This window comes from Colius striatus, chromosome W, assembly GCF_028858725.1.
Source record: "Colius striatus isolate bColStr4 chromosome W, bColStr4.1.hap1, whole genome shotgun sequence".
Lineage (NCBI taxonomy): Eukaryota > Metazoa > Chordata > Aves > Coliiformes > Coliidae > Colius > Colius striatus.
In genome coordinates, this window is record NC_084789.1 from 15,917,730 (window position 1) to 15,930,574 (window position 12,845).

Below are 12,845 nucleotides of genomic sequence, written 5' to 3' on the forward strand. Positions count from 1 at the left end.
ATTAAACAGAACTGACTGCAGCACTGAGCCCTGGGGAACACCACTTGTGACTGGCCGCCAACTAGATTTAACTCCATTCACCATCACTCTTTGGGCCCAGCCATCCAGCCAGTTTTTTACTCAGCAAAGAGTATGTTCACCCAAGCCATGGGCAGCCAGTTTCTCCAGGAGGATGCCATGGGAAACATGTCAAAGGCTTTACTACAGTCCAGGTAGACAATATCCACAGCCTTCCCCTCATCCATTAAGCAGAACACCTTGTTGTACAAGGAGATCAGGTTAGTCAAGCAGGACTTGCCTTTCATAAACCTGGACTGATGGGGCCCGATCGCCACATGATGGCACTTAAGATGATCTGCTCCATAACCTTCCTTGGAACTGAGATCAGGCCTGTACTTCCCTGGATCCTCCTTCTGGCCCTTCAAAACAGTCCTGTTCTGGCTACTAGGAAGAAAATTAACTCTATCCCATCTAGAACCAGGAAACTACTAAAATTCCACCTCACTCAATCACAACCTTGGATGCAACTAGACAACTCATTCCACTCATTAAGCACACTATTTAATTCACAGGGAAAGCTGAGGGCAAGGGAAGCAAAACCTGCAAAAGGAGGGACAAGGTGGACAGTTGGTAGAGTTGAGACAATTTAATCTAGCAAACACAGAATTAAGACTGAAATTTAGTGTTAATGCAAGTTTTCAAATAAGGCATATGTGGGAAAAAAACAGAAGACTGTCAAGGAGGATTGTAAATACACTCAAGTGACCTGCAGTTGGAGTGTAGAAAAACATCTATATCAAAGATGATAATTGTTGCTTAGCCCTGTGTGCTTGGCAAGTAGAACATCCTTGTTTAGATAACACAGGCCTTTGATGAACTCAGAGGCACCTATCAGACATTTTTGAGATTCCTGCCCTGCTATGAGAAAGATCAAAGCACAGTGGAAAATTACACCTAAAAAACAATTCTTGATAAATCAGGTGAAAGCAGCAGGTTTGAAGTCTTTGTCTTTTCCTTTTGCTGTTGGCAGGACCAATCTCCGAGGTGCTTTGTCCCTACTTGTGTGCCTCTGCCCAGGGCCTGTTTCAGAGATCTGCTGGACTGTGAGTTAAGGAGAATAAATTTGCTCTTGGCATTTTATCTGTGGTTATGTGGTTGTTCCTGAGTTTGCCCATGTCAGCTCACACAGCATAAAACACAAGTCATTCATGGGAAGGATTTCTACATATAGAGAAGTGAGGCAATGGGAGAAGAAATGTCATATATATATCAGTGTGTGTGTGTGTATACACACATGATGTTATAAACTTATTTTATAAATATCCCCTAATGCCGATGAAGTAAAAATTCTTCAAAGTGTGACTTTTTACATTTTTGTACTAAGGAAAAAAAGCCAGTAGCAAAAGAATCATAAATCAAGGCACCTCAAATCTTCAGCCTAATGCAATAAAGAACCTTAAAAATGTGCTCATCTTAAAAGTCAATGAGTACAACTAAAGTAACATGCTAGTCACATGCTTAAACTAGATACCATTTTGTGCTATCAGAGGCCAAAGGTAAAAGTATCATTTCCTTCCCATGCTTTGCAAGCACTAACTGCAATATTGTGTACACCAGAAGTAAACTGATGACTTGTAGGATACATTTGGAAGACTGCCAGTTTGCCATCCCTCTCAGCCCCAGCCCCCATCTCACCAACATTGCAAAATACAGCAGATTACGACTGGTGCTACCGGCTCTCAGCAGCAACTGCTTCCACTGCACCCTGGCCAGAGCCACTGTCAACTGTTTTATAGAATCATAGAATGGCAGGGGTTGGAAGGGACCTTTAGAGATGATCTAATCCAACCCCCCTGCCAAAGTATGTGCAAGGTTCCCAACAGAAGCAGGAACACATCAAGAGAACAGGAGCAGAGAACAAATATAGAAGATTTTACAAGGCACTTCAGCTCACTGTTTAAACCCTTTAGGTAATAACTCTTTGCATCTAACTTGGGTCATTACTCAGAATCCCTATCTCCATATAAAGAAAAAAAAAGTTTTTCTTACAACCAGTTCTAATTTATAGCTACTATATTGCCTGAAGCATGACACAAAAGTAAATGTGACCATTTTCCTTTGCTTACCTTTCTTGTTAATAGACTTTTGCGCCTCATTCCACAAGCCTCTAACTGAAGACGCCCTCGCAATGCCAATTCGATTAACATACAGCCACGCAATCCTGAGGAGATGCAGTCATTCCAGAATGATGTGTAACCCTGTGAAGAATGAAAGACAGTAAGATATCTCTATCTCCACCTGAAAGCAAATGGAAAGAGGCTTACTGACTCTAAGCAGTTCTCAGTCCCTCATGCAGTTCTCAGTCCCTCATATACTTCTGCAGTAGCATCACTAGTCAACTACCATTGCTATATTGAAAACATGAAAGATTCATTCCCTATTAGTTTTGTCACCTAATCTCTGCTCTTTGAAGAGCAAGGAAACTTCAGGAAAGTACACAAAACAAAACAGCAAGATATCAAGAATTGAGATATATGTAGTTTATATGTGGTCAAAATAAACTTCTTATATTTTTAAGACATCAAACATTTGGCACTACCAACATCATAAAGGTATATTTAAGTTTCCTGAGAAATATTAACATGAATTTAAATCCATAAACAATATGGCACCAATGAAGTAATAATAACCTGGGGAAAAAAATCGATATTGCATAAAATATGACGTATACTGCAAATTAGAAGTTAAACACAAATGTGGCCATTAGCACAAAGCACAGAACATATTTTTCAGCTTGAATATTGTAAACCAAAAGACAAAGGCTTTGAAGCAAATATTTGGAACAACTACTGTTTTGTCATTTAACTCCTTTGAAAACATAGTTATAAAGTTGATGGATGTTGTTGTAGAGGGTTGACCCTGGCTGGATGCCAGGTGCCCACCAAAGCCGCTCTGTCACTCCCCTCCTCAGTTAAACGGGGGAGAGAAAATAAGATGAAAGGCTCCTGAGTCAAGATAATGACAGAGACATCGCTCAGCAATTATAGTCATGGACAAAACAGACTCGACTTTGTGGGGGAAAAAAAAAATATTACCACTAAAATCAGAATAGGATAATGAGAAATAAAAACAATCTTAAAAACACCTTCCCCCCACCCCTCCCTTCTTCCCAAGCTTAATTTCACTCCCAATTTTCTCTATCTCCTGACCCCAAATGGTGCAGAGAGACAGAACAGAGAATTGGGTTTGCAGTCAGTTTATCACATGTCTGAGTCATAGAATCACAGAATGGTAGGGGTTGGAAGGGACCTTTAGAGATCATCTAGTCGAACTTCCCTGCAGAGGCAGGTTAACCTAGATCAGGTTGCACAGGAACGCGTCCAGGCGAGTTTTGAAAACCTCCAGAGAAGGAGACTCTAAAACCTCCCTGGGCAGCCTGTGGTAGTGCTCCATCACCCGCACAGTAAAATAGTTTTTCCTTATATTTAAATGGAACTTTTTTTGTTCCAGCTTCTTTCTATTACCCCTTGTCCTGTCACTAGATACAACAGAAAAAAAGTGATGCCTCAGCCTCCTGACATCAACCATTTAGATATTTGTAAATATTAATGAGATCCCCCCACAGTCTCCTCTTATCTAGACTAAATAGCCCCAGTTCCTGCAGCCTTTCCTCATAAGGAAGATGCTCCAGTCCCCTGATCATCCTGGTGGCCCTGCACTGGACTCTCTCCAGAAGTTCCCTATCACTCTTGAGCTGGGGAGCCTAAAACTGGACACAGTACTCCAGATGAGGCCTCACCAGGGCAGAATACAGGGGGAAAAAATCCTCCTTCCTTAGGAAGGGGACTCCTCACACTTTTCCCCTGCTTCAGCAGCATGAGGTCCCTCCCACAGGAGACTCCTCCACAAACTTCTCTGATGTGAGTCCTTCCCACTAGCTACAGTTCGACATGAACTCCTCCCCCTCCTATTCATTGACCTTGGCATCTGTAGAGTTGTTGCTCTTACATATTCTCACACTTCTTTCCATCTGCAGTTGCTCCTTCACAGTAACATTTTCCCTTAAATATGTGTCCTGGTTTTAGCTAGGATAGAGTTAATTCCCATGAGGAACCAGGAAAGGGTACAGCCTGAACAGCTGATCCAGGCTGGCCAGCAGGTATTCCATACAATACTAATGTCATGCCCAGTATATAGGTAGGGAGCTAGCCAGAAGGAGCTCTCTTCCAGGGCTATGGTTATTCAGTCACCAGTTCAGAGTGGTCGCTTAGGTCGGGTCCTGGGTGGTGAGCAACTGCATCACTCACCAGTTTTCTTTGTAATATCCCCTTATTTTTGTTATAGTTGTTCCTCTTCAACTTTCCCCTAGTAAAATGTTCTTATTTCAACTTACACGGGCTCTTTTACTTTTTTTCCCCTGATCCCCTCCACGTTCCATCGGGAGGGGGAGGAGTCACAGGTTTTTTTCCCCTTTGCTCTGGCTGGGCAAAACCATGACATTAATTGGTGCCCAATGTGGGGCCTGCGAGGCTGAAATAGAATAGAGTGGGTTTAAACAAACTCCTAATACTAATTAACTGATTGCTGGTCACAATGTTGGCTGATATGCTTGTATGGTGGTATTACATGTCCTCTTATTTGCATCATGTATGTCCTGTGATAGTGTTTATCATCTGGGGAAAATGTATGAAAATTCTCGTGCTACTGCACTGGATGGGATTGGCTTATGATATGACTGTGTCATGGGTTATTAAGTTGGGTCAGAACGTGTACATGGCTTTTTTGTCTTTTCTGCATTTTCTCCTAGAACTTAATAATGGCACTCAATGTATGGGAAAAACTGATGGGTATAATTTCTCCCACTATGTTACTTACCCTCATTTCTTCAAGGTGCTTCTAATGGATTCTAACAATAATACTTGGAATGTTCTAATTACCATGTTTGTATTAATTTCCCTTGTTTTCACAAGCTAGGATTGTAAAAATTGTCCTTTGGAGAACTGTGAAGTTGAGTAGCTATGTGAGGAGAGGCATATGGAACATGGGCAGGTGTCTAAGGAACTTTTTACCTGTAAAGATTTGTAGAACACACAAAACCATTCCTAAATCAGCTGTGTCAGAACCAGTTGCTCTTCCCACTCCAGCAGTAGATGTTGCTGTCAACTCAGCTGTGCCAGAACCAGTTGCTGTTCTGACTCCAGCAGTGGATGTCGCTGTTACCACTGTGGACACTCATATCCAGACAACAGATACTGTTGCTGTGTCCACTCAAACTCAGACTGCTGCTGCTACAACTGTGGATGCTCAAACCCATACTGTTGCTGTTACAACTGTGGATATTCAAACCCAGACAGCTAATGGTGCAACTATAGACACTCAAATCCAGACAATTGAAATTGCTGTTGCTACAGTTGCAGCTACTCAGACCCATGCAACTGATGCTGTTACAGCCATAACTCCAGCAACCGATGTTGCTGCTGTAACTGCAGCTACTCAAACCCAGGCAATTGATATAATTGCTGTTGAATCAGAGTATCAATTTGTGCCAGTATCAATTGACCCTGTACAGAAAAAGAAATACACAAAAAAATCAGTTCGCAGTATGAAGATGAATCAGGGACATCACGGAGGGAAGAGTTAGAGCCAGAGATAATCAGCCAGTTCTTATCCCTGAGCAAACTGCAAGTGTGTGGAAAGATTATGGCCGTCGTCCAGGTGAGAACATTGTCACCTGTATGCTCCGATGCTGGGAAAATAGAGCCCACAGTTTGGACTTAGAGGGCAAGGAGGCCAGGCAATTGGGCTCCTTGTCCCAGGACGGAGGCACTGATAAGGCTATGGGAAAACCGGCACAAGCCCTCAGCCTCTGGAGACGACTTCTGTTGAGCGTGAAGGAAAGATATCCCTTCAAGGAAGATATTACAAGCCCCCCAAGAAAGTGGACCACCATGGAGAAAGGTATTCAGTATCTGAGGGAGTTAGCTGTGCTGGAGATTATTTATAATGACTATGCGCCCACAGACCCAGATGAAGTTCAATGCACACGAGTTATGTAGCGAAAATTCCTATGAAGTGCACCACCAAACTATGCCAGTTCATTGGCAGTTGTCTCCTGGAAAGAAGATGAGAGGCAAATGGTGGAGCAACTAGCTGCTCAACTCTGGCAATATGAAGAAACTGTGTCTTCTACCCTACAGGCTGTTGTTTCAGCTGTAGGGAAAATGTCACGGAAGATTGACCAATTTGTGTCTCGCTCTCCACCTGCTGGTACTCCAGCTGTTAAGAATAAGCATCCACGTGCTCAAGAGCAGGAAAGTAAGGAGTATACACCCCAGGATGCTCCATGGTCATACCCACAAGACCAAGGAGACAATATGAGCAAGTAGGATAGGCCATCTACCCCATCTACTCCAAGGCCACCCACTCCAAGAGCACAGGCACAGGAGTTGCAGGGAGGAATGGTAAGAAGAAGTAACTCTCCTGGGAGGAATGCCGCTCCAGTTTCCAGTGAGTAACCCCCTAGACAAGATAGGAGGGTACCCTCAGCAAGTTCGCTGATGACACCAAACTGGGAGGACTGGTTGATTCACCAGAAGGCTGTGCTGCCATTCAGCGGGATCTCAACCGACTTGAGAGTTGGGCAGAGAAGAACCTCATGAGGTTCAACAAGGACAAGTGCAGAGTCCTGCACCTGGGGAGGAAAAACCCCATGTACCAGTACAGGCTGGGGGTTGAACTGCTGAAGAGCAGCTCTGCAGAGAGCACAGGGCCACCAAGATGATCAGGAGACTGGAACTGGACTGGGCTTTTGGTGTGGCTGCAGTGGAGATAGATAAGATTAAACAATTATCCAGCATGCCTGACCTTTCAAAGGACCCTTCTGTTGTGGGTTTGCTGAAGGTTGAGAAGCAACAGGTACCAACTGCAACCACAACAGTGCACCGTCAGAAATATTGCACCAATATTCTGTGATTCCCATTCATAAGTTCATTCACCAATTGGAGAGCCAAGGAGTGATCAGCAAAACTCACCCTTTGACAGCCCTATATGGCCGGTACAAAAGTCTACTGGAGAGTGGAGACTGACAGTAGACTATCGTGGCCTGAATGAAGTCACGCCGCCACTGAGCGCGGCTGTGCCAGACATGTTGGAACTCCAATATGAATTGGAGTCAAAGGCAGCCAAATGGTATGCCACCATTAATTTTGCCAATGCATTCTTCTCAATCCCTTTAGCAAAAAAGTGCAAGCCTCAGTTTGCTTTCACTTGGAGATGGGTGCAGTATACTTGGGATCAACTGCCCCAAGAGGTGGAAACACAGCCCCACCATTTGCCATGGACTGATCCAGTTCACACTAGAGGAGGGCAAGACCACAGAACACCTGCAATACATAGATGATATTGTGGTGTGAGGCAACTCTGCAGTGGAAGTCCTTGATAAAGGAAAGAAAATAATTCAAATCCTTCTAAAGGCTGGCTTTGCCATTAAACACAGTAAATTTAAATCACCTGCACAAGAGATCCAGTTTTTAGGAGTAAAATGGCAGGATGGACATCGTCATATCCCACCAGTACAGGATGGGGGTCGAATAGCTGGAGAGCAGCTCTGCAGAGAGAGAACTTGGAGTCCTGATTGATAATAAACTAAACATTAGCCAGCAATGTGTCCTCATGGCCAAGAAGGCCAATAGCATCCTGGGATGCATCAAGAAGAGTATGGACAGCAGGTCAAGGGAGGTTCTTCTCCCCCTCTACTCTGCCCTGGTGAGGCCTCATCTGGAGTACTGTGTCCAGTTCTGGGCTCCTCAGCTCAAGAGCTGGACATGTTCTTATGTGACCTGATCTAGGTGAACCTGCTTCTGCAGGGGGATTGGACTAGATGATCTCTAAAGGTCCCTTGCAACCCCTACCATTCTGTGATTCTGTGAATGATGTGTATGTGAGGCAAGTCATCGCATGCAACATCAGGAGTTTGCAGTTGGTCTATTCAGTATGCATAGTGCTCACGATCTGTGAAGGCTTTGGTTCTGAAGGAGTTTCCGAACACAGATTCACTCTTCAATGGCCTGGAAAGTTCTTCCTGCAACATTAGTAAATAGCACAGAGCAACTATAGGAATAATGACATTCAACAGCTATCATTGTACAATTTAATTCACAGGTTATTCTCAATCAAATTCCCTTGAGGTACACATTGAGTCTCCCCATCCTTGCACATCACCCACCAAGTGCACCCAGATCCCTGAGCAAAAATAATCCCACAGATGGGTTTGCCTGAGGCAGGACACACCCATACTGCCTTCCCTAATATATCTTTTATGTGTACCACAGGAACTTTGTCCCCTTCTACAATATGCAAGGATTCTGACTGGGCAGGGCCAGCTCGATTGACAGATCCTCTGGAGTTGACTAACCAGGTGGCCTTTTCCAAGTGTGTATCCCAATGCTTAAAAGTTCCACCTCCCGTTGCTTTCAGTGTGGTTTACAATAATCCATTGTATCGCTCAACTTTTCCAGAGACTGGTGCATGATAGGGGATGTGATAAATCCATTCAATGCCATGCTCTTTGTTCCAGGCATCTATGAGGTTGTTTCTGAAGTGTGTCCCATTGTCTGACTCAATTCTTTCTGGTGTGCCATGTTGCCAGAGGACTTTCCTTTCAAGGCCCTGAATAGTGTTCCGGGCAGTGGCATGAGCCACAGGATATGTTTCCAACCATCCTGTGGTCGCCTCCACCATTATGATCACATGGCGTTTGCCTTGGCGGGTCTATGGCAATGTAATGTAATGTGGAAGCGTGGCTTACATTAGAAGGTCATGTTCCCATCAGCGAGATAAAACAGAACAAAACAGAGCTGAAACTGTAAATATGTTAGGTATGCTTGCTGACCTTAGTGGCACCAGCTAATAAGCAAATATAGTAATCTGGCCAGCTGCAGATGGCAACAGCTAATCTTAGGCAAGGATGATGTATCCTTGGCGGTTATCTGTAACTCATAAACAGGAACAGATGCCTGAGAAAAAGGATCTGAAAATGTACTTTGTAACCACAAAAATATCTGTCTTATGTAATGCCCTCAGTTATATCAAACTAATCATAGTGTGTGTATTTCCATATTCATGAGTTAGTGTTATATTAATCAAGCGTAGAGCTGCAATAAACGAATCATGCTTATCGATCATATTGGTCGTATTCGATTCCTCTCTGCTGCAACAATGTAATCAATCTGCCAGGCCTCTCCATATTTATATTTCTGCCATCGTCTTTCATATCATATGGGCTTCAACCGTTTGGCTTAATTGTAGCACGTCTCACACTCATGGATAACCTGTGCAATAGTGTCCAAGGTTAAGTCCACCCCTCGATCACAAGCCCATCTATAGCTGGCACCTCTTCCTTGGTGACATGAGGTATCATGGGCCCATTAAGCTAAAAATAACTCCCCCTTGTGTTGCCAATCCAGATCTATATGAGAAATCTTTGCAGCCTTGTCAACTTGCTGGTTATGCTGATGTTTTTCTGTGGCCTGTTTTTTGGGTACGTGAGCATCTACATGGCGCACCTTCACAACTAGTTTCTCCACTGGAGCAGCGATGTCCTGCCATAGTGGAACAGCCCAGACAGGTTTGCCCCGTCGTTGCCAGTTGTTCTGTCTCCGTTGCTGTAGTTATCCCCACAGAGCGTTTGCCACCATCCACGAATCAGTGTAGAGGTAGATCCTTGGCCATTTTTCCCGTTCAGCAATGTCTAAAGCCAATTGGATGGCTTTTACCTCTGCAAACTGACTGGATTCATCCTCTCCTTCTGCAGCTTCTGAAGTTTTGTGTAGGGGACTCCATACAGCTGCCTTCCACCTCTGATGCCTTCCCACAAGACAGCAGGACCCATCGGTGAACAGGACATACCGCTTCTCATCTTCTGGCAGTTCATCATATGATGAGGCCTTGTCAACACGTCACCTTCTTCTCTGGTGATATTTCACCATCTTCGCACTCTGGCCAGTTTGTGATTACCTCCAAAATTCCAGGGCGGCTAGGGTTCCCTATGTGAGCTCGTTGTGTGATCAGTGCGATCCACTTACTCCATGTAGTGTCAGTTGCATGATGCATGGGGAATGCCCTCCCTTTGAACATCCAGCCCAACACTGGCAGTCAAGGTACTAGGAAGAGTTGCATTTCTGTGCCAATCATTTCTGAGGCAGCTTGAACTCCTTCATATGCTGCCAGTATCTCCTTCTCGGTAAGTGTATTGGGCCTCATATCCTCTGTATCCCCAACTCTAGAACCCAAGGGGTTGGCCTCGAGTCTCCCCAGGTGCTCTCTGCCAAAGACTCCGAGTAGGGCCATTCTCCCCAGCTGCAGTGCAGAGCACATTTTTAACATCTGGTCCTGTTCGAACTGCCCGAAGAGACATTGCATGAACAATCTGCTGTTTAATTTGTTTAAAACTTTGTTGCTGCTCAGGATCCCATTCCAAATCATTCTTCTTTCATATCTCACAGTAGAGGGGGCTCACAATCATACTGTATTTTGGAATACGCATTCTCCAAAAACCCACAAGACCTAGGAAAGCTTGTGTTTCCTTTTTGTTAGTTGGTAGAGACATGGCTGCAATCTTGTTTATCACCTCTATTGGGATATCATAGAATCGTAGGGTTGGAAGGGACCTTTAGAGATCAGTTAGTCCAACTCCCCTGCAGAAGCAGGGTCACCTAGATCAGGTCGCATAGGAACATGTCCAGGCGGGTCTTGAAGACCTCCAAGGAAGGAGACTCCACAACTGCTCTGGGCAGCCTGTTCCACTGCTCCATCATTCTCACAGTGAAATAGTTTTTTCTTATGTTTAAGTGGAACTTTTTGTGTTCCAGCTTCATCCCATTACCCCTTGTCCTGTTGCTAGCTACTATAGAAAAAAGGGATGTCCCAACCTCCTGACACCTACCATTTAGATATTTGCAAATGTTAATAAGATCTCCTCTCAGTCTCCTCTTCTCCAGACTAAATAGCCTCAGTTCCCGCAGCCTTTCCTCGTATGAAAGATGTTCCAGTCCCCTGATCATCATGGTGGCCCTGCGCTGGACTCTCTCCAGAAGTTCTCTGTCCCTCTTGAGCTGAGTGGAGCATTTACAATGAATGGAGACCCAGAGTTATGGACTAAATGAACCAGACAGGCATGTCAGAGGAATGGTCCATGAACTGAGAAAATAATACACCTCCATTTGTGTGTGTCCATGTTTTCGGAGAGGAAGTACAATGGTAGATGATTATGATGTCTAAACCTAGACACGATGTAGGTGGTATAGAATAAGGGGTGGAATGTCCTGGTTTGAGCTAGGATAGAGTTAATTCTTGTGAGGAACCAGGAAAGGGTACAGCCTGAACAGCTGACCCAGGTTGGCCAACAGGTATTCCATATCATACTAATGTCATGCCCAGTATATAGGTAGGGAGTTAGCCAAAAGGAGCTCTCTTCCAGGGCTATGGTTATTCAGTCACCAGTTCAGAGCGGTCGCTTAGGTCGGGTCCTGGGTGGTGAGCAACTGCGTCACTCACCAGTTTTCTTTGTAATATTCCCTTATTTTTGTTATAGTTGTTCCTCGTCAACTTTCCCCTAGTAAATTGTTCTTCTTTCAACTTACGCGTGATCTTTTACTTTTTTTTTTCCCCGATCCTCTTCACATTCCGTCGGGATGGGGGAGGAGTCGAGGGGTTTTTTTCCCCTTTGCTCCAGCTGGGCAAAACCACAACAATATGTCATCACAGAGGTGCTACCACTGTTACTGATTGGCTCAGCCTTGGCCAGGAAGGGATCTGTCTTGGAGTTGGCTGTCATCATCTCTGTCAGACATGGAGGAAGCTTCTGGCATCTTTTCACAGAAGCTACCCGTGGCCTCCCTCTACCAAAATCTTGCCATGCAAATGCAATAAAGTTGTTCTTATGTGGACTGCAAAATTGCAAGCCACATTTACTTTATGAACCACACTACATCTACTAACCAATAGTCTCAAAACACTTAGACTGAAGATCAAATATCACTATTTATAGATGCAAGACATTCTACTATTTAATGCTCTTCTCACAAGTACACCACCAAATATTTATGCTTCATCTGGCTTCATTTATTCACTTTCTCCTCTCCCCACACCCCTTACCCAATTCCCAAGCTCACACATCTCTTCCTGTTCATTTATCTATTAATCACTTGAAACTATCACTAATAACTGTCCATGTCCTTCAGCTGAATAAGAGAGCCCAAAGGGTTGGTGCTGAGTCAAGTTGGAGGCCTGTGGCCAGTGGGGTTGCACAGGGGTTGGTTCTGGGTTCAATCTTATTCAACATCTTCAACAACCTAGATGAAGAGACAAAGGGTACCCTCAGTAAGTTCACTCATGACACCAAACTGGGAGGACTGGCTGATTCAACAGAAGGCTGTGCTGCCATTCAACAAGATCTCAACCAGCTTGAGAGTTGGGCAAAGAAAAAACTCATGACATTCAACAAGGACAAGTGCAGAGTCCTGCATCTGGGAAGGAACAACCCTATGCACCAGTACAGACTGGGGGTTGACCTGCTGGAGAGCAGCTCTGGGGAGAGAGACCTGGGAGTCCTGGTTGATAATAAACTAAACATGAGTCAGCAACATGCCCTCATGGCCAAGAAGGCCAATGGCATCCTGGGGTCTATTAAGAAGAGTGTGGCCAGCAGGTCAAGGGAGGTTCTCTTCCCCCTCTAGTCTGCCCTGGTGAGGCCTCATCTGGAGTACTGTGTCCAGTTTTGGGCTCCCCAGCTCAAGAGAGACAGAGAATTTCTAGAGTCCAGTGGAGGGCCACCAAGATGATCAGGG

At 44.6% G+C, this 12,845-nt stretch overlaps 1 protein-coding gene across 2 annotated transcripts in view; it reads right to left on the minus strand.

The window, feature by feature from the left end:
- LOC104555766 (Golgi phosphoprotein 3) overlaps positions 1–12,845 on the minus strand; it is a 50,156-nt gene that overhangs the window by 17,534 nt on the left and 19,777 nt on the right. For both annotated transcript variants that reach the window (XM_062016778.1, XM_062016777.1), the window contains exon 2: positions 2,127–2,258. In XM_062016778.1, the coding sequence (XP_061872762.1) occupies positions 2,127–2,258 (132 nt within the window). The remainder of the gene's footprint in view (positions 1–2,126; positions 2,259–12,845) is intronic.